General features: G+C 36.8%; 1 protein-coding gene across 1 annotated transcript; it reads right to left on the bottom strand.

Annotated features, from left to right (window-relative positions):
* Positions 1-18,685: 18,685 nt before the first annotated feature.
* Positions 18,686-21,014, bottom strand: LOC130746776 (ethylene-responsive transcription factor ERF053). Its single transcript, XM_057599499.1, has one exon. It carries the CDS (start codon positions 20,498-20,500, stop codon positions 19,229-19,231), a length of 1,272 nt encoding a protein of 423 aa, XP_057455482.1. The 5' UTR covers positions 20,501-21,014; the 3' UTR covers positions 18,686-19,228.
* Positions 21,015-21,768: the final 754 nt, after the last annotated feature.

The following is a 21,768-nucleotide window of genomic DNA, read 5'->3' as shown; positions in this document are numbered from 1 at the left end:
TTTGTGGTGACTGTCTTATAGAAAAGGAAAAACAAGGGATAGGTGGGAGTGCAACTCAAATGTTCACAGAGAATTTCAAAGCAGCGAATAAAACCCCAGACGTTGGGCTGGAGTTGACAAGGCGCCACATTCAGAAAAGAAAGAACGTGACATATAAAAGGCGAGAAGGGAAGCTTGATATTCAAGTCCAAGAAGAAATAACCATAAACAAAAAAGAAATCAGGCGATTCATCGGCTGGTTCTTTGCGCAAAAGAACACAGTCATCCTCGCCACATGGAAGAACATTTAGCAGGTGATCTTCGTTATTAGAGGTGGCGGGATTTATCTTTGTAAACCCTTGAGAAGATATTCGAAGAGAGCTGATGCTTCCAATACTACCCCAGATGGAGCGCCAAAGACACTTATCTTCAACTAAATGCGCGTTGGAACGCCATTCGGGCGAGGATAAATCTCCATTAGAGGAGAGAATAGAATCAACGGAACCGGCGGGACCGGAATCCTCGTGAGTGGAGGGCGAGGAATGAATTTCGATAACGGTGGGGGCAGAAACTTCCCCCTCCGTAGAAGGTGAAGTGAGTTCTAAAGAAGAAATGCTAAAGTTTTGTGTCGACATACTGGGTAATTTCAAAACAAAACAAATGCTAAAGAAGATGAACAGGTCCAAAACAAAAAAGGAAGAAGATGAACAGTGTCAAGAAAAGAGAAAGAGGAAGGACTCACCGGAGGAAGAGGTGGAGGATTGAGTAAAGAGGACGTCGGCAATGGGGGAGCACCGCGCAATGACGACGGCCGGAGTAAGAAAGGATCACCGGAGAACAAAGAAGAGAGTGGAAGATGCGATGAAAAGTTTTCAGAACAAAAGTTTCCAGAAAAGTGATAAGTGAAAGGTAAAAAGGGTATTTATAGAAGAAAAAGGAAGAGAGAGAACGAGTGGGAAAGGTCGTGGGATCGTGGGATTTGAAATTTGAAAAGGTAGGAAACGAAAAGACATAACTCCTCGAGACGCACAACTGCATTTATGGCAAATGATAACAAAATCCCGGAAAATAAGGATACGTGCGTCAGTTGAAAAGACGTGGACATTACGGTTATGATGAAGGCGATGTATAAACAAAAATAATTTGGCGACATACCACAGAACATTGAGAATGGCGCCACATTGACGAAACAACAAAATGGCGATGAAGGCACAAGCATGAATACGGCAACACGCCGAACGACGGTATGCACATCAAAGGGTTATAAAGCAGACACATTAAAGACATTTCAACTCAAGGAACTTGAGCCTCATGTCTTGGGGGCATGTGGACTGGGCGGGACATAAGTCAGTCATGCTTATGCCCGCCCAAAATGAGCAACCAGGAACGAAAGTCAATCTTGGCGGGATTCACAGAACAACACTGAATTCCGACCGCCCGTTAGATAGGCCCACACGCCAGCTGGAAGATTCCTTTAGATTTGTCTTATATGTATAAAGGCTTGGGCCCCGGTTGTCAGGCCCAAGTACAACAAAAGTCCACATCATGACCATCCCCTCTATAAAAGGAGAGGTCAACACCTTGTAAAAAGCACCTTTTGAACATTTAATGAGAATATTCCTTTTATGATATTTTTAGTACTCTGTTAGGGTTTACTTTCTGTTAGTCTTCTACGTCAGATCTCCCTAGTACAGAACACCTATTAAAAACGTTTTTGTTTTGTAAGGAAACAAATATAGCATTTATTGTATTTTTTTAATTGAGTAAAAATTTATGTATAAAAGAATCATTAAATAGGTGTATTAACAACAATTAATTTTTTATAAAAGGAAATGAATTCAGTAATTAATTTAATTATTATTTGACTAACTATAATTTTTTAAATAATCATTAAATATAATTAAAAACCTTTTTTAAAAAGTTTCGAATATAACATTTATTGTATAGTATTTAATGTTTTTTATTAACTAACTAAAATTTAATGTAATTAAATACAATTATTAATGTTGTGAATAATTTTCTATAAATAATCACATTAATTAAATACAACGATAATTGATTAATTAGCTTTTAATACGTGTCATATTTTAATTTGCTCTAAATAAGTCAATAATAAAAAGAAATTGTTTATAAAAGGAAATTAGTGGAGCCTTTAATATTTTTGATATTAGACTAACTTTAATTTTTGAAATAATCATTTAATCATTAAATAGGTTAAATCAAAAGTTTTTTAAATTTATTTTCGAATATAGCATTTAATGAATTTTATGAATTCACTAAAAAGTAATGTAATTAAAAACAATTAAATATGTGTAACATTTCTTTTAGGAAAAGAATATATAGCATTATTAATTAAAATTTATATATCATTTAACATTTATTTTAATTGAATTAAAATTAACGTATTAAAGAATCATTAAATAAGTGCAGTTATCACGAAAATTTAAAAAACGGTTTTGTTTAGAAAAGGTAATGAATGTAGCTGTTAATGTTGTTTAATATTTGACTACAAATTAACGTAATTAACGTATTTTAATACAATCAATCAATAAGGTTGATTAAAAACATTGTTTTTGTAAGTAAAGAAGTATAACTTTACTTGTAATTTTTATCATTGAATAAAAATTAATGTATTTAAAAACATTAAATAGATGTATAAAAAAGCTTTAAATTAGTTTTTAAAAACTGTTTTTTTTAAGGTAATGAATGTAGCAGTTAATGTCGTTTAATATTTGACTACAAATTAACGTAGTTTAATATAATTAATTAGATTGATTAAAAACGTGGTTTTTGTAAGTAAATGAATATAGTATTTATTGTATTTTTATCATTGATTAAAAATTAATGTATTTAAAAATATTAAATAGATGTATTAAAAAGGATTTGTTTGGAAAAAAGGGAAAGAAATTTAATCTTTAATGTTATTAGTAATCGAGATTCAAATTTGAAATATCCTATTAAATTTGAAAATGTGCTAGCTACAAATTAATGTTAATTTTTAAAATACAGAGATTCCGATGATTCAATACCAAATTTAATTTGCTATTGATTATTACTAATTATCCCATCTTTTCAAAGTTTGTTTTTAAAAAGGAAAGCAAGTATATGTATTTATCATTGACTAAAAATCAATGTAGTTAAAACGCTTTAAATAGGTTTTTTAAAAATGTTTTTTTAAATGAATTGAATGTAGGTGTATTAAATATTTGTAAAGAAAGGAATATAGCATTTTTTGTATTTTTTTATTTGAATAAAATTAAGTGTATTAAGTAATCATTATACAAGTGTATTGAAAACGGTTTTGTTAGAAAAGGAAATGATTACAGCAGTTAATGTTTTTTGATATTTGAGTAACATTTATTTTTGAAATGAATTTCAAAAATAAAAATCCGTTTTGAATTAAGAAACCAACGATTCTTTCAAAAAAAAATTATTGACGTCTGTTTATACTACCGAAGAATATGACGTTAAGAACCTTAGAAACAAAATAAACTTAATACAATAAAGGAATCTGTAATTGCATATAAGAATTGTATATAACAATTAATCTTGAACTTTATTATTGGAAAGAATAAGAACAACTAATTAAATATTTTCATAATCAACCTTAACTTCAATAATTCTATTTGCTTTTTTTTTAAACCTAAAATAAACTATGTCATCGGCTTAGATTTTCATGCCCTTGCAGAATTTTCGCCACCCAAATCCTATACGCGCATTAGTAGATTTTGACGAAAGCACGTTGCAGGGAATGTCGTCTATCACACCAGTATAAAGTTGAACGAGAGATGTACTAAAACTTAAGAAAAACGAAACAATCTAAGAAGGTAAAGCCTGCAAAAAAAACCACGAAATCAATTATAAATTATGAAATAAATAATAAAACACATTGAAGTTTAAAAAAAGTAAAGTATACTACAAATTTAATAACTGGAAATTGCTGATGTTTGTGCATTAGGAAATCAAATCAGAAAATTAAAACCTTTCTGGACGTGATGTTTGTGGTTGTGCTGATGAATTGGTACTCTGGAATTTGGTACTCTGGAATCTAGACTTGGAACTCAGAATTTTAAATTATTTGTAAGTTTAAGTCCATCATCGTTCATCTGATACATTCAACGCATATGATATATCAAAAAATGTCTTTCATATTCCCAGACACATTCAACGCACATGATATATCACATGGAACTTTTTTTTCCGTAAAATCAATACGTTATGAGTGAACATTACATGGACATATAAAAAATTGATTTGAAAATTATAAAGAAACTGTGAAGATGTAGTTCAAAAACATGATCCGGTAATCATCACCTGCAATTCAAAAATCACTAAAAAACATGGAAAATGGGGATGAATACCGAGAATCAATGACCGAAGACCAAGAGATAAGGCTGAGAGTTGTAAAAATAAAATGATGGAGAGAGATTCAAATCATTGAGAGATGAATGATGAATTAGAGTCTTATATAAGCTTTTTAATAGAGAGGAGTGTAGGTTAAGAACAAGGGTGTAGATTAAGAGGAAGGAAGGAATGGATGCCATGTAGGATTTTTAATGAAATTAGCCAATCAGGAGGTGTCACGCAGGCAATGATTGGACCTAGAAGAACCCCTGAATGTATATATTATGGATTAGGCAGTGGAACATGACCTTCCTCGATCAGCTTCACATCTTCCACGAGTTTCTCATAATGAATTTCCACCTCCTCTTTTGATTTTCCTCCCACTCTAAGACTATTTTCTACTACCAATCTGGGGTGTTCTCGTCAAAGATGACCATTTTCGAAGTTCTTATCTTGGGTGTCCTTGTCCAAACCAAGTTTAAGGTCATTGTAGTGATAATTTTGTTCACGATAAAAACCTAAAATAAAGATAAGTAAGTCGAGCACATTAACTTAGAAGTGTGTTCAACTTACTTACATTTGTTTTCAGGTTTCTTCGTGAACATATTATCATTACAACGGCCTCAAACTTGGTTTGGAAGACAAATCATAACAAGAAGTTTGAGAATGTGTTGGTCATCTTCAACGAGGACACTCCAGATTGGTGGCAGAAGATAGCCATAGAAGTGGGTGAAATACCATAAGAGAAAGTGAAAATTCATAATGAAAAGCTTGTCGAAGATGTGAAGCTGGCCGAGGAAGGTCATGTTTAACGGCCTAATTACATAAATTTTGCACGTGTAGAATAAACTTGTCATTTTTATTTATTTGAATTTTTGTGTATTTTTGAATTAATTTGCTAAGAAGAAATTGAAAAATAAGTCTAAAAAATATAATTAAGACTAAAAAAATATTTAAAGAATATTAGAGAAAAAAAACTTTAAAAGTTCATCTTGCAGAATGTGAGGGGGGTGCGGATTCAAAAATGATATATAAGTCTTTTTTTTTCCAAAAATGATATATAAGTCTAATGTTTAAAGTTTAAAGTGCGGGAGAGTTGCTGCCTAAACATTATATATGCAGGAGAGGATCCAATTCCAATTTAGACATGGTCTTTTTTTTTGAACATGAGATTTACTAACCTATCAGGGCTTCTAGTGTTGTGCTTGGGTTTGGAAGCTTCGGACGGCCCAATGCTATCATCTATTTTGTTATAATACAAAAGGGAAAATTGAATATTTTTTGGTGATGTGAATAATTATATATGAAGACTGCAAACAAACGTCACATGTAAATAAAGTCAACAACTAATATATTTTTACCGTGATAATATTATATATTGCCTTAAGTCATACTTCAAAATGGCAGCATAACTAACCTGCTTTACTTGGAAGATAATAAATATTATGGAAATTTCCTGTTTGCTAAGCTTTCTTTAATGAAGAAACGTTGATGGCAGCCCCTCGCATCACAGATTCAGTGACATTAGAAGATGGGTTTGGTTCGGATGACGATCAGCAGAAAACTTGTTTAACTATATAGCTACGTCACTTACATAGTTCTAGCTCTTAAATATTTTGTTTGACGAACGCTAACAATTCGCATTTTAACCGTGTTAAGACACATTTTCGTCATCAAATGATCAAAATTCATGTAGAGCAATAAGAGCATGTTAAATTGAAAGTGAAACCTATATTTTTAGTGAAGCTCACATAAATTTGAACAAATTAATAAGAGAGTGTTGGAAAGAAAATGTTAAAATTTTTCATTTTGTTTTCCTACACGGTGCTTATCATGTTGTTTGATTAATCACATGATTATGGATTCAAATCATTATTAATGATGTTAATTAAACTCATCGTTATCGTGCCGTCACGAGTAAGAAAATGTCCATGATCTCATGGGCCGGTGAATGGGCCCGCCATTATTAACTACGCTTTGACAATTTAATATTAGTTGCCCTAATTAATGTGGAAAGACAGTTTTTATTTTTTGTCCTTATTCGAAGGTCATTGTCGACAAAATAAAAATAGTTTATTATAAGTCATCTCAATGTTGTTTTTATATATTTTTTCTTAAGCAAGGTACTTTGAAGTTAAACAACCCATCAATGGTCGTGATTTGTAATGTAGATATTTACTTATATTTTGGAATATATGATTATTTATTAATTGTTTTTTTTAAGAAATAGATTTTAAAAGTTTATGAATTTCGTACACTTAATTTCTTTAATTAAAACTATTGATTTAAAAACTGATTTGTTAACTTAAAAAATTATTAAGTGCACTAACTTTGGTAAAATATTTGTGTGTATGTGCGTGCCTATTTGAAATAATAATTGTTATAGACGAATTGATTTAACTAAAGTTTTTTCTTGAAAGTGATTTAACTAAAGTTATAAAACTGCTTATATGAAATGAAATAGAATTTATTTAAAATTAAAAATATTAAATTGAAACATGTAGTCACTTTTTAATGTAATTTTTATTTACCACAAAAGTCTATAGTACAACGAGTAGATATTTCGACTCCGTAACTATTTAATAGAAAATTCGATCTCTTAGTTGGGAATTAAATAATTATTTGTGAAGACAGATTTATCTACTTAATATTATTTCAAAATTAAGACTGGTTCAAAGTATGAGAGATAACATTAGAGATGACAAGAAAACCCAAACCCGCGGGGCTCAATCCGAACCCAACCCGAAATTTCGGGTGAAACCCGATTTCTTTGGGTTTGGGTGTGAGTTTGGGTTTTACCCGAATTTTATAACCTATTTAGGTATGGGTGTGGGATTGATTAAACCCGCACCCAAACCCAAACCCGAATTTGTGGTTGTTTTTGTTATTTTGTTATATTATTTGTAGTTTGTTCCGGAATAGAACCTCAGACTAAAGGCTAACCAGTTTAGAGAGCAAGCGAAAGTAAACAAAGTGAATGAAAATGCGTGTAATGATAGGTCCCTCCACCGCTTGGGTGGTGCCTTTATTTATAGCTTGGGTTTTTAATCCGGAAGGATCATGGGTGACCCGGCCCATTAAGTACAGAATATTAGTTAGCCCAATTACATAACAACTACGTTCGCCCATATCAGACCACAAGCCCACAAGACACTGAGGCTTAAAATAAGGCGAGAGTGTCTTTATGAAGCCCACAACTGTTATGTCGATTATCACATAAACAAAACGCAAAGTAAAATGGGCGAACAAACTAAATTTTTATTATACAAAATAAATAATGACCAAATTAATCTAACTCTTCCCTTGTCTCTTTTGATGCGCTGAACCCAGCTGTCGAGTCCATTCAGCTGTCGTTTCACTTGCACTTATCATATCAAATTTCCAAGATCATCATTACTTCCCCTGTCATAAATATATCCACCAAGTATTTTGCATATATCTAGGAACTTGGAGCTACGTTTTGGCACTGCTCCACTAACACAATCATTAAGAAAGAAATAAATGTAATTGATATCGTAAATCATACACAGAATCCACATATGAAAACTCACACCCTTTCCTAAAGTTGTCATACCGATATGCCCTCTTTGAATCATGGAAATTAAATACACTCCCTCACATGTTCCCTCTTCCGGACCAATATGCCCCTTGAAATTCAAAATCCTCAACAGTCATCTCCTTTCACATTCAAAACTTTTCAGACTGAAACGTCACTTCTGTCCAATCGTCAAACCATGCGCTTTAAATGCGCGTGTGAAACCACGCGACCACTCCTCCTTCAACTCACCCTTTCACCTTCATCCCCCTTTCTATATAAAGTCTCCTATTTTCACTTTACTCTTACCTGTGCTTTCTACCTTCACCATACACCAAAACAAAAATTCTTTTTAACTTCGTTGCTTCCTCAACCTTGGTGCTCTCTCGCTACATCCTAGAACTCCCTAATCCAGAACTTGCTCAAGCCCCATTTTTCCCAGGTAACTCTCTTTCCTCTTTTCTTGTTTGAAATTTCTGTATCTTACTTCTACTTTCAACATTATGCATAAAACCTATTTCTTTACCCAGAAATCTCCAGTTTGAATAACCCAGAATTCACTCCTAAATTCCTTCTCCATCTCATCTCATACTTCTAAAATTTCATTTTCAGGATCAGAAAAATGACTACTAAACGTACTCGTAGAGAAATCTCTACTCCTAGTGCTCCAACTCCTGCAGACTCTCTATGGGTCTCTAGTAAAATCAAGAAACAATTCTCTAAAATTAACACTCCTAAGGCTGTTATAAATTTAATCACTAAGTATAATTTTAGAAAAGACGGACTAGATGCCCACTTAGATATATTACCCTGTGCCCCTGACGAACCATGTTGTTTCGGGAAAAAAGATGAACAGGGGCGAAACTTCACTTTTCTCTTTGAAAACCTGTTTTCTGATCTAAAATATACTCTACCCTTCTCAGATTTTACCTGCTCTATCCTGACTCTCCTGAACGTAGCCCCTACCCAGCTTCATGGTAATGCTTGGGCTTACGTAAAAGCCTTTGAGGTCTTGTGCCACACTTTGCAAATCCAACCCACTAGCAATAAATTTTTCTACTTCTTTGAAACTTGTGGGCGAAACGTTAGAGGGGAATATGTTTCGCTTGCTACCGCTAGGGGTCTAGGACTGTTCACCCTTTTCAAAAGCCACTATAAACACTTCAAAGCAAAATTTTTTAAACTTCGTGAATCTGAACCCTGCAAAGACATCTTTTATTATGATGACGGAAGTCCTCGGTTCCCATTTTACTGGACGAACCGGTACGAAGTTATCATCAAGATTTCTGATGACGCCTTGACTCCAGAAGAACGTGTAGAATGCCAATTTCTATCTGGCTTAGGATTAAACCTTACAGACTTTATGGACGCCCTTTCTAAAAATGATGTGGGTGCATACATTGGTAAGGCATCCTAACTTACATTCTTCTTATGATATTTCTACAAACTTCTCTTTTTCTCTAACACTGTTTCTTTTTATATATTACAGCAAGAATGGCTCGCCTATCAGAAGATGACATCCTCCGTTTCCGCCGTGAGCAACAAGCTGCTCGCGAGAAAAGAAATCCGGCGAGATCCATCGCTGAACAAAACACAAGTCATTCCGGCACTGAAACTGACCGCCCTTCCAAGAAAAAGAAGAGGACTGACGAAACTGCTTCGGCCAAAAACAAGACTCCCAATCAAACCTCTCTTGATCAATTTATGAACAAAAGTGCTGCTACCGAAATGAACAAAGGCTGTTCATCAAGCGCTCCACCCCCATGCTGGAAGAATCTGTTAAAAGAGTTTGAAGAGTTAACTTCCAACGAAGTAACCTCACTATGGGACTCGAAGATTGACTTCAACTCTTTGGTGGAAACAAATTTGGTTTTTGAGGCGGACTGTGAAAAAATGAGGAAGATCGGATTGAGGGAGGCTTGTCAAGCCATGATGACGAAAGGTTTGGAAATTGCAGCAATTTCCAAGATGATTGATCTTGAATCTGCTGGATTTGATGGCCTTTCAAGCGCCAAGCTCATCGAAGAAAAAGAAAAAGAAGTTGAGAAGATGAGAGCCACATTGAAGCTTTTGGAAAAATCCAAAAAGGCTACTGACAAGAAAGCCGCGGATCTGGCTTCGGAGGTTGGAAACTTGAAGAAAACTATTGAGGAAAACAACACGTCCATTCAAACAGTGACTGGAGAAAATGAGAAGATAAAAGCTGACCTTACCCAACTGACTACTGTCCACAACCAAGTTTTAGAAGAAAATTCCAACTTGAAAACTGAGGTGGCCGAACTAAAATATTCTATCTTAGAGCAATTTAAAGCTGGTTTCGCCAAGGCGAAAGATCAAATCACTTTTCTCAATCCTGACCTGGCTATCAACTTGGAGGGTTCAAACCCCTATGCTCGTATCGTGGACGGAAAACTGATCAGCCCGGATAACGCGGATGGGGAAGGAGAAGAAGAAGAAGAAGAAAAAGAAGACAAGAATGAAGAAGAAAATGTCAACACCAAAGAAGGAGAGGGAGAAAACCATTAATGACAAGTCTTATTTCCTTTTCCTTTTTATCAAGCTATGTAAAAGACCTCCGGTCTCTTTAATTTTCGTCCCTTTCTTTCTTCGCTTTTATGTACTGAACTTTTCCCTTAACGTAATGAATTTCCTTTCAGCATTTACATGAGTACTTCACATTTTACTTGTTTCGCCTAAAAAACCACATATGTCATAATTTCTTCGCCTAAAATCTAAAATTTCATAACTTCTGTAATAACATTATCCCTAATTCACCCCAAACAACTATCGCAGAAACTAATTCTATAACTAAGCATAACTTTACTTAATCATCTAAGTTATCATATAACTAGAAAATATAAGCAAAACTTCACTTAGTTATTCAAGTTAGCACATAACTTAAACATATAACTTAACACAAATGACATTTACTAACCTTTCACCAAATTCAGTCCGCCCTCGTCATTTAGTTGAGTACGTTACCCTCTCATTTTACTGTACATAGTAAAATACTCTTGAGTGAATCTCTTTAAATGTTTTAAAGTTTAAACTTAATCAACTACTTTGGAATCATAAGGCCTTTGTGTACATAACTTAGTCAAATTTTTCATTTTTGACATAGTTACTCATGGAAATCAAAGTCAAAATATTTGATTTCATTAGTATGCTCGCGTGGAGACTTGTGCTTAGTTTGGACAAGCTTAAATCCAATTTAAGACTGTGCTTATGAATTCGTGGTCGAATGCTCTTGTTTTAAGAGACTTACTTTTTTCTCAATTGTCTGACGTCGCCTAATTGATAGACCTTAGTTGATAAGTTTCCGCTATGGGTAAAAGAAATAAATAAAATGATGCGCCCTTGATCATTTAAAAAGGTTATGCCTCGTTAAAAACTCTCCCGCCTGGGGTAGAGAAAAAAGTGCATACCTGTTATTCATTAATAATTGATGCCTCGTTAAAAACTCTCCCGCTTGGGGTAGAGAAAAGAGTGCATCAAATTTAGTCATACATAACAAACATAGTCTCAAACGGTACAACCAACAAACATAACTTCAACACACACAAACTGAGACAACGAAACATAGTCTTGGACAAACATACACTGAACCAAACTGACATACACTGAACCAAACTGTACAACACAAAACCAACTGAACGAACCACCCTGCACTTCAACTGTAATAGTAACGGAGATGCTGTGCGTTCCAAGCCCTTGGGACCCTTCGCCCCGATAACTCTTCCAAATGATACGCCCCTTGACCAAGCTCTCGCAGAATCCTGTAAGGTCCTTCCCAATTAGGTGATAACTTCGAATCATCAGGCCCCTTCGCCTTCCTACGGAGAACCAAATCACCAACTTTCATTTGCCTCGGAACCACTCTAGAATTGTATCGCCTTTCGGACCTCTGTTTTACCATTGCTTGCCTCAAACGAACTTCTGCTTGCGTTTCCTCTGCTAAATTGAGATCAACCAATATATTCATGTCGTTCTGCTCTTCATTATAAGTCGCCACCCTGAAAGTTACATCTTGCAATTCTGCTGGGATCATAGCATCTACCCCGTAAGTCAACTTAAAAGGCGATTCGCCAGTAGTTGATTGAGGAGTAGTATTGTACGCTCAAATGACCGTGATCAACTCTTCAGCCCACAATCCTTTAGCTTCGTCTAGGCGCTTTCTAATTCCATTGAGAATGACTTTATTCGCTGACTCTACTTGACCATTTGTCTGAGGATGCTCAACTGAGGCGAAACGCATCTCAATTCCCATTCCTTCACAAAAATCCTTCACACTCCTGCTAGTGAACTGTGTTCCATTATCTGAGACGATAGTTGCTGGAACGCCAAATCTGCAAACCAACTTTCTCCAATAAAACTTTTTGACTTTTTCTGCTGTTATTTTCGCCATTGATTCCGCCTCAATCCACTTAGTAAAATAGTCTACCGCAACCAAAATAAATCTGATCTGAGAACCTGCTGGAGTGAACGGTCCCAGAATATCCACTCCCCACATTGCAAATGGCCACGATGAACTCATTGAGCTAAGAGTTTCAGGCGGCGCCTTATGTAAATCTGCATAAATTTGACATTTATCACACTTCTTCACATATTCCATACAATCCCCTCGTAAAGTTGGCCAATAGAACCCTGCTCTAAGCACTTTCGCCGCCAAAGATCTGCCCCCCACATGACTTGCACACACACCTTCATGAACTTCAAACATGATTCTTTCCGCCTCATCTTTAGAGACACATCTCAATAAAGGTACTCCAATCCCTCTTCTGTACAATTGATCGCCCAACAATGTGTAACGACTTGCCTCGCGAATTTGATCCTTAGAAAATGTCAACACATCAGAGCCTTCTGCCTCCAAACACTTTTTGATACGCCCCATCCAATCTGAATCTGCCAAAGTTAACACCATCATTGTCTCATCCTCTTCGATACTCGGGCTGCTTAAAACTTCCTGGATGACTGACTTATTGTTTCCTGGCTTCTTGGTGCTTGCTAACTTTGACAGAATATCCGCCCTTGTATTTTCCTCCCGCGGAACATAATTGACCTGCACTGTGCCTATTTGCTTTATCAATCCCTGAGCTTTCAATAAATACTTAGCCAGCTGTGCGTCCCTCGCCTGATATTCACCCTGAATTTGCCTGGAAACTATCTGAGAATCTGTTTTAATCATTATGCTCTTGACCCCCATCTCGATCGCCAACTTCAAACCTGCAATTATAGCTTCATACTCTGCCTGATTATTGCTTGCTTTGAAGTCAAACTTGAGTGACTGCTCAACTGTCACACCACCTGGTCCTTCTAAGATTATTCCAGCTCCACTTCCCTTGACATTAGACGAACCATCTACAGACAAACTCCATTCGCCAACTTCCATAGTTTTCTCACTGGAAGACATTTCATTAACAAAATCCACCAATACCTGTGCTTTAACCAGACCTTTCCTATCAAAAGTGATTTCAAATTCTGACAACTCAACAGCCCAGGAAACCATTCTTCCAGCCAGATCAGGCTTTTGCAAAACTTGGCGAAGTGGCAAATCAGTTTTTACCACAATTGGAAAGCCTTGAAAATAAGGTCTTAATTTCCTGGCGGATATGATTAAAGCTAATGCAACCTTTTCAATTTTTTGGTATCTAACTTCAGCTCCTTGAAGAGCATGACTCACAAAGTATATGATCCTCATATCATCTTTATTTTCTTGCAACAAGACTGAACTAACTGCATTATCAGAGATGGAAATAAACATTGATAATGAAATACTTGGAACTGGTTTGGCTAAAATTGGTGGCCTGGATAAATGATTCTTCAAACTTTGGAACGCCCTTTCACATTCTTCAGACCACTGAAAAGTTTTGTTCTTCCTTAAGCATTGAAAAAATGGTGCTGATTTTTCCCCAGAACACGGAAGAAACCTAGATAAAGCTGCTATCATTCTTGTTAATTTATGCACATCTTTAACTGAGGTTAGACTCTGCATATCAAGTATCGCCTTACACTTATCAGGATTCGCCTCAATTCCTCTCCTTGTGATCATGAAACCCAAAAATTTTCCACTTTGAATTCCAAACGAACACTTTTCTGGATTAAGTCTCATGTTATGCGTTCTTAGCTCGCCAAACGCCTCTTCGAGATCAGAACAGTGTGCCATCATTTCCTCTGATTTGACCACCATGTCATCTACATAAATCTCCATGTTCCGCCCCACCTGTTTGTCAAACACCTTATCCATCAGCCTTTGGTATGTTGCTCCTGCATTCTTCAGCCCAAATGGCATAGTCTGATAACAATAGTTCGCCTGATTTGTCATAAAAGCTGTCTTCTCCTTATCGGGCTGGTACATTCTTATCTGATGATACCCTGAATATGCATCCATGAGGCTAAGCATTCCAAATCCCGACGCCCTATCAACGAGCTTATCAATATTCGGTAAATGATAAGAATCCTTAGGACAATGCTTGTTCAAATCTGTATAATCCGTGCACATTCGCCACTTTCCATTAGCCTTCTTCACCATTACAACATTCGCCAACCAGGTTGGATACTTAACTTCCCTTATGAATCCAGCTTCCAGTAACTTATTTGTTTCCACCTTTACTGCCTCTGCCTTTTCTTCGCCCATCTTTCTTTTGAACTGAACAATAGGTTTCGCCCCGGGATTTAAAGCCAATTTGTGACATATAAACTCCGGATCGATTCCTGGTAGATCCTTTGCACTCCATGCAAATAAATCCATATTCTCAGATAACAACTTTATTAACCTGTTTTCCTGACTTGTAGTTAAATTAACACCAACTTTCAACTTTCGCTCACCAATCTGAATCGCCTTAGTGTCCTCTTCTGATTTCATCTTATGCTCAATGAATCCTTCTCGAGGATCCAAGATAATATCTGACTGTTCTATATCCACCTCATAGACTCGATGCCCCTCTTTCACTGCCTTCTTTCCCATGTGCCCATACTGCTTGAAGCTTTCTGAATAACACTTTCGAGCAACCATTTGATCAGCCTTTAAAACTCCAACTCCTCCTGTGCTCAATGGATACTTCGCTGTTAAATGTCTTGTAGAAATGATCGCTCCCAATCTATTTAATGATGGCCTCCCAATGAGTACATTGTACGGTGAAGTACACTTTACTACCAAAAACTTAATAGCAAATGTCTCCGCATTCTTCCCTTCTCCAAGACAGTCTTCAATTCCACATATCCTCGAACAAATACTTTTTCTCCAGAAAAACCCACCAAAGAACCATCATAAGGCAACAAATCAGATTCATTTAGCCCCAACTTTTCAAAAGCGTCACCATAAATCAAATCCGCCGAGCTTCCTTGATCCAGAAGTACCCTCTCAATTTCATAATCAGCAATCCTCAGCATTACAACAATTGGATCGTCTTCGTGAGGTTGTACTCCCTCAAAATCTCGCACAGTAAACGTTATATCGGGTTGATTGGTTGCCCAACTTCCCCAATCGTTAGAGTAAACAGCATTAATGGAATGAACGTACCTCTTACGAGCTGAGTTAGTCATTCCTCCGCCACGAAATCCACCAAAAATAGAGTGAATTCGCCCCTTTGCTTTTCCATCCGATTGCCTATCTTGACCATCGCCCTCAATCTCTTTTCCATCTTCGGTTCGTCTTATTGAAGTTCCTGCTTCATCTGAATTGCTTCGCCCTTCAAGCTGCTTCATATACCCAGCTTTTATCAATTTATCGATCTCTTTCTTCAAAGTAAAACAGTCATCAGTATTATGTCCTGAAATCCTATGATACTCACACCACTTCTTCTTATCCACATAACCCGTTGACGGCTTTGGCTGCCGTGGGAAACGAATAACATTCGCCTCCAGACACGTGTGCAAAGCTTCAGTCAAATTAACTGCCAAAGGTACTGCACGATCATTTTGGTTCCGAGTCCACGTCATCGAATGTCCGGGCCCACGCACTCCATACGGTTGAGCACGATTTTTGAAATTAGAACGGTTATCAAATCGGCCGTCATAGCGGTTACGATGATTATACCCTGCGTTGCCACGTTCGGTCCATCCCTTCGAATATTGATCTGCAACCGCTCCCTTCTTCGCCTCAAACTGCTGCTTCTGCCCTGGAACCGCGGTATTCGGGCGGTTATTCTTGATCTGATCACTCTGCTCCTCCCTGATGTATCCTTGTACCCTGTCGCGTAAATGCACCATTGTCTCTACAGGTTTTCTACTTAAATTACTGTTCAAACCGCCCGGCCTCAAGCCCAATTCAAAAGCTGCAATGCAAATTTCCGGCATTTTATCCTCCAAATGAACAGATAATTGATTGAAACGCCCCATGTAAGACTGCAAAGTCTCATTTGGTCCTTGACGAACATTAAATAATGTCGCCGGAGTTACTTTTTGTGCACGACTGGTAGAAAACTGAGACAAGAATTTTGTAGATAATTCTGTGAAATTAACAATTGACCTCGACGGTAGAGTTGTAAACCAAATCATCGCCGATTTCTTAAAAGTTGACGGTAACATTTTGCACTTCAACGCGTCTGATGCGCCTACAATGACCATTTTCGTGTTGAAATACACTAAATGGTCCTTTGGATCTGAATCGCCATAGTAAGAATCAAGCTTCAACGTCTTCAAATTGTCTGGGACGGCGGTATTCGCTATTTCCTCTGTGAAAGGTTGAAAGTCCACCACCGTCTCAGCCATTCTTCGATCGCCCTCTCGTAAACCCTGAGTCTGATTGATATCAGTAAGTTGATTTTGTAACTGTTGATTATGTTGACGAAGTTCATTGAGATCGTCCATGATCCGCTGAAGAACATCAGGAGGAACATCATTTTGTTGAACATGATTCCTCTCTCCGTTCGCCCCGGATCGAGTCACCATCGTGATGAAAAACGAAGCCTAGGAAAGTATCCTTCGGCCCCACGGTGGGCGCCAATGTTCCGGAATAGAACCTCAGACTAAAGGCTAACCAGTTTAGAGAGCAAGCGAAAGTAAACAAAGTGAATGAAAATGCATGTAATGATAGGTCCCTCCACCGCTTGGGTGGTGCCTTTATTTATAGCTTGGGTTTTTAATCCGGAAGGATCATGGGTGACCCGGCCCATTAAGTACAGAATATTAGTTAGCCCAATTACATAACAACTACGTTCGCCCATATCAGACCATAGTTGTTGTTGTTTGTTGAATACTTCGACTGAGAAGTTTAATTAGAAGAACATTGAAGAATAAAGTTTAATTAGACATTTAGAATTGTGATGTTTATAAATCCATAAATTATGTTGTTTATCAGCTTATATTCATGAACTTTAATTTTTCCTTTGTATTGGGAAGATGATGAAGTTTAATCAGTTTATATTCATGTTGTTTCCGAATCAGGTATTTGAGTTCTTTGCGGGTTCGGTGCTCACATCGGGTTTTGGGTTTGGGTTTGGGTAACCCAAAACCCAAAGGTTTGAGTTTGGATTTAACTTTTGCACCCATATTGGGTTTGAGTTTGAGTTTGAATTTAGGTGTTAAGTTCAGGTTCGGGTGTGGGAATGACCAGACCCGCACCCACGGGGCCCATTGCCAACCCTAGATAACATGGTGAGAAAAATGTATTGTTATTTATCGAGACATCAATTGAAGGTTAAACGTAATCATTAATTTTATCTTCCTTTCACACTAATTTTCTTTGCTTATTCCTTTCCCGGATCAATTTGTTAATCCATTTGACAGAATATTTTCTGGCAAAATATCACATACATATTCTTTTGTTGATTGTGCTCAGCTACAAGTATATAAATATAATAAACCGAAAGAATAAACAAAAAGATTAGTTATGCGCGCATGCTCAATGATGGCGTAGTTTTATATTTTAGACTTTTAGTTAATAACTCTTTGCCCAAAAATCTTTAATTTTTTAAATAAGCTTGTCTTGTGGAGAAGAGCTAGATCAATGTCTGCATGTGCTTAATCAATAATGTTCTGTTAACATTAAAATACACTTACACAGTTACACCTAAAGAAAGATAAAATAAAAAAAGAAACGTATGTGAAAATAAAAAATAAATGAAAATGAGATGGAAGAAAAAATAAAATGTGAATACCTCTTATGCTTTGATTCTCATTTTAATTATTCCCAAGGTTACTAATCAATTTTGAAATTGCATAACATACTATAAGATTATACTATTGAAATCTTTCTTTTCATAAGTGTTTTGAAACCCAATTCATTTCATTTTCAACACATTTTTTCATTTGTAATTTTATTAAAATTAATTATGATAATACTTATCCAAACAAGCCTGAAATAATAGTACCAAAATCTTCTCATTGTAATTGGCACTTGATGAATGCACATTGATGAAGTTATGCTTGAGCATGTTTGAATATGAGTTGGTTTTGAATTTAAAAACACACATTATTTCTCTCTTTGGAAATAAAAATGCCAATTGACAATATGGATCATATGCGCGAAAGGAAATACTATTTGACAGACTATTGAAGTGTTTAGACACTCAAAAAGAGAAAAAGAGAGAACAAAGAGAAATAGTGAATGCAATGTTAATATAGTTGGTTTGGTTTATGTGTCATAATGCGAAAGTGAGTGGTCAAACTTTTGGGAACTTGAAATTCTTAGTGCTTCACAAAGACGGTGGTGACTTGGTATATATTGCCGTGAATCCACATTATCTGCACTAAGGTAGGGACTATTGGTAGGGTCTGCATATAAATATCTTCCTTCTTTTCTATTTCAAATTTTCTTCTGTTGGCCATGGAAGCATAATACCAAAACAACAGCATATTAATAGGACAAAACAATAGAATGGTGAAATGGGAACCATAATCAAAGTATGATAATTACAATGGAATACGCTGCGATACTGCAAAGTTCTATAAAATATTTAGAAAGCATAGATACATTACATGACAACAATACAAATGAACAAACTACAAATGGAAAAGTCATAATATAAATCCACCCTTGGAGCTGAAAAACATAGCTCATGAACGGATGGACCACTGAGAAGAAGGAAATCACAAAACTGTCTCCTTCTTCTCTGGTCATTCTAATTAGCTAACCTACCTTTGCAACTGCATAACTTCAACCAACAAAACAGACCATAAGAGTTAAAAAAGAAAAAAAGTAAAAAAGACCCATGAAGTATGAGCCTGATGCTGAAAGGTCCAGAAATAATTGGAGCCTTATTTCAGCTGAAGAAACTTCCTGACTGAATCTAATTCAGACAAGAATTTCAAGGAAATGAATCTACTACTTCAAAGTTCAATTCACAGGTTGTTTGCTGAAAATATCTGCAACCAGTGAGGAAAATTGAAAGCTAAGAAAGAAGCAAATCCTTTCCTGGTTTTGAAGTAAACTTAATCCTGATCCTTCCAGAAGAAGGGCCTCATGGAAGAACCTGATGCCATTCCCATGTTATGATCTTGTCTTTGATGATCAACAGCATCATTGAATTCTTGTTGATTGGGATTGGTAGCAAAAGGAAGGTGAGAATGTAAAAAAAGATCATTATCATCCCAAACAGGACTACCTGGACCCCAAGCAGCTGGAATTGCATTGAACCATGCTGACATTTCTCCCCAAACAAATTCCTGTGAAACTGCTTGACCCTCATCACTCATCACCGTGGCATCACCACTGGACCCAACTCCAGAGTCATTCTCATTAGACTCTTCTTCTGTTGGCGGCAGCTGCTGCACATCAGAGCTTTCAATTGCAGGTTCAATCTGCTTCTTCTTCTTGGCGGCGGCGCTGTGGCCGGAAGGAGGAGAAGAAGCAGATGAGGTTGTTGTATGAGCTGGTGTGGAACAAGAAGGTTCCTTATCATCTTTATCTTTGTCTTTGTCTTTATCCTTGTTGAGAAACAGTTCAGGGAAATTGAGCCTGGCATTCTCCCCTCTCAACTTGAAGGCCTCACGGTCATAGGCCATGGCAGCGTCTTCCGCCGTGTCGAACGTGCCTAGCCAGAGACGAGTCCGGTTGCGAGGAAGACGAATTTCAGCTACCCATTTTCCCCAATGGCGTTGCCTCACTCCCCTATAGAGCTTGGTTGTGTTTATTGGTTGAATCGGTTGTGGTGGCCTAATAGTACTACCATGTGGTCCAAACCTGGTGTTGTTGTTGTTCAGCATCATCATCATCCTTCCTCTTGGACTTAGATTCAGGGCGTCACTCCAATACTGAAGAAGATGTTGCTGATATTGCTGCTGCTGCTGATTTTGCTGTGGCAGTGTTGAATCTCTGGCTATGAGTGGTGGATATGCTATGTTCTGTTGCTGTTGGGAACCGAAAGATATCATCTGTTGTTGCTGCTGCTGTGTGGTTTGCAATTGCATTGGTGGATGGAGATAAGGTAAGTTAGGAGTTAACTGGTTTGGGAATTGCATTGGAGGTTGTTGGGAAGTGTCAAAGGCGAAAGGAAATACGATTCTGGAAGCTGTGGAGGAAGGAACAGAGGAGGGAGAAGGTTGCTGCTGCTGCTGTTGTTGTTGGTTTGGATTTCGACGTTGAATCTTCTTGAGAGGCCTGTTATGGGCAATGGAATCTTCAAATTTTCCCTTTTGAATCTCCCAATCTTGGCTTTCACCCATCTTTGTAACCTTGCGAGTGTTGTGATCAGCTTCAGCCATGAGAACCAATGAATAATCTTCCGCTCGCTCTCTCAAGTTCAGAAAACAGAGCTTTTATGGAGTGTGCACGAATAAAATGAGATGGGTATGTGTCAAATGAAGAAAGATTCGAAGACCCTGATTCAGATTTGGTCAGAGAATAAAAGAAAGACTGAAGTTTTGGACTCCGATCAGATAAAAAAACAGAATCGGATGCCCAAGCTCTTCAATTTGGTGGAGATACTCATCTGAAATCTTTGTGCACAGAATGAACAAAATGAAGGATTAGACAGAGAGAGAGAGCGAGCGGTGATTAGAATTCATGGATTCCGATGATGATGTTATTTTGATGCTGTTTTTGTTGTGAGCTGAGGAACACTCAGGGGGTGAAAGCAGAGAGGCAGGGGAGATTTTGTTGTGAGGGAGAAATGTGTGATGAGGGGAGAGGCTTTTATATGAGGGAGGTGGTGAAAGGGGTTTAAATGTCACTTTTCTTTTGAGTTTTGACAGAGAATATGTAGAAGTTTCTTTATTGGTTGGCTATAATGGCCCCACGCGTTTTTGTCTTTGCTTCACCACCAATCTGATTCCTTTCATGCTCAACCACTTTGGGTCACATTTTGCAGTCACTACTCTTGATCACACTTTGAGATTCATGTTTCTTTTCTTTAAACTTTCCACATGTAGCAATAGGAGGGCTCTGCCATGAGAGTAGGTCAGAAGGCTAATAGTGTTTTGTAACTGTTTGCTTTCCGTACCATGATGTGTTGAGTAGGTATTGGTGGTATAATCATTGAAAGATATTTTCTATGGAGCAATACAAATAGCTAGGGGAATTGAATATCACCATTTAGATATTCATGTTATTAACGCACATATATGTAAGATAAAATTGAGCGGTGAGTAAATGAAAATGAGTGATATTAAAATCAGTTCAATTCTCGATATTGAACAACATCCAATTTTTCTTTATATTTTTCTTTTATTTCGAGTATTTGGTAGTTTGTTCCTTCCAAGGTTATACGTTCTACTATATGGATTCCTTGGTTGGGGGTTTTCCAAAATTTAATGCTAACGAAACATTAAAAGGAAACTCGAGAAGAAGTGGAATGAGGGGAGTATTGAGAATTGAAGAGGGAAGGTTGCTAGGGTGCTTATGGGCGTACCTGGCAGAAAGTTTTAGCTATTTTAATTGCACTTGTGATTTGTCATGAATTTAATTTTAAAAATATTTTTGTTGAAAACAATTCTTCGCTTGTTGTTGGGTGGACAATAATGCTTCCAATTGG

Source organism: Lotus japonicus, chromosome 3 (genome assembly GCF_012489685.1).
Source record: "Lotus japonicus ecotype B-129 chromosome 3, LjGifu_v1.2".
Classification (NCBI taxonomy): Eukaryota; Viridiplantae; Streptophyta; class Magnoliopsida; order Fabales; family Fabaceae; genus Lotus; species Lotus japonicus.
This window is presented reverse-complemented; position numbering and strand designations above follow the sequence as displayed.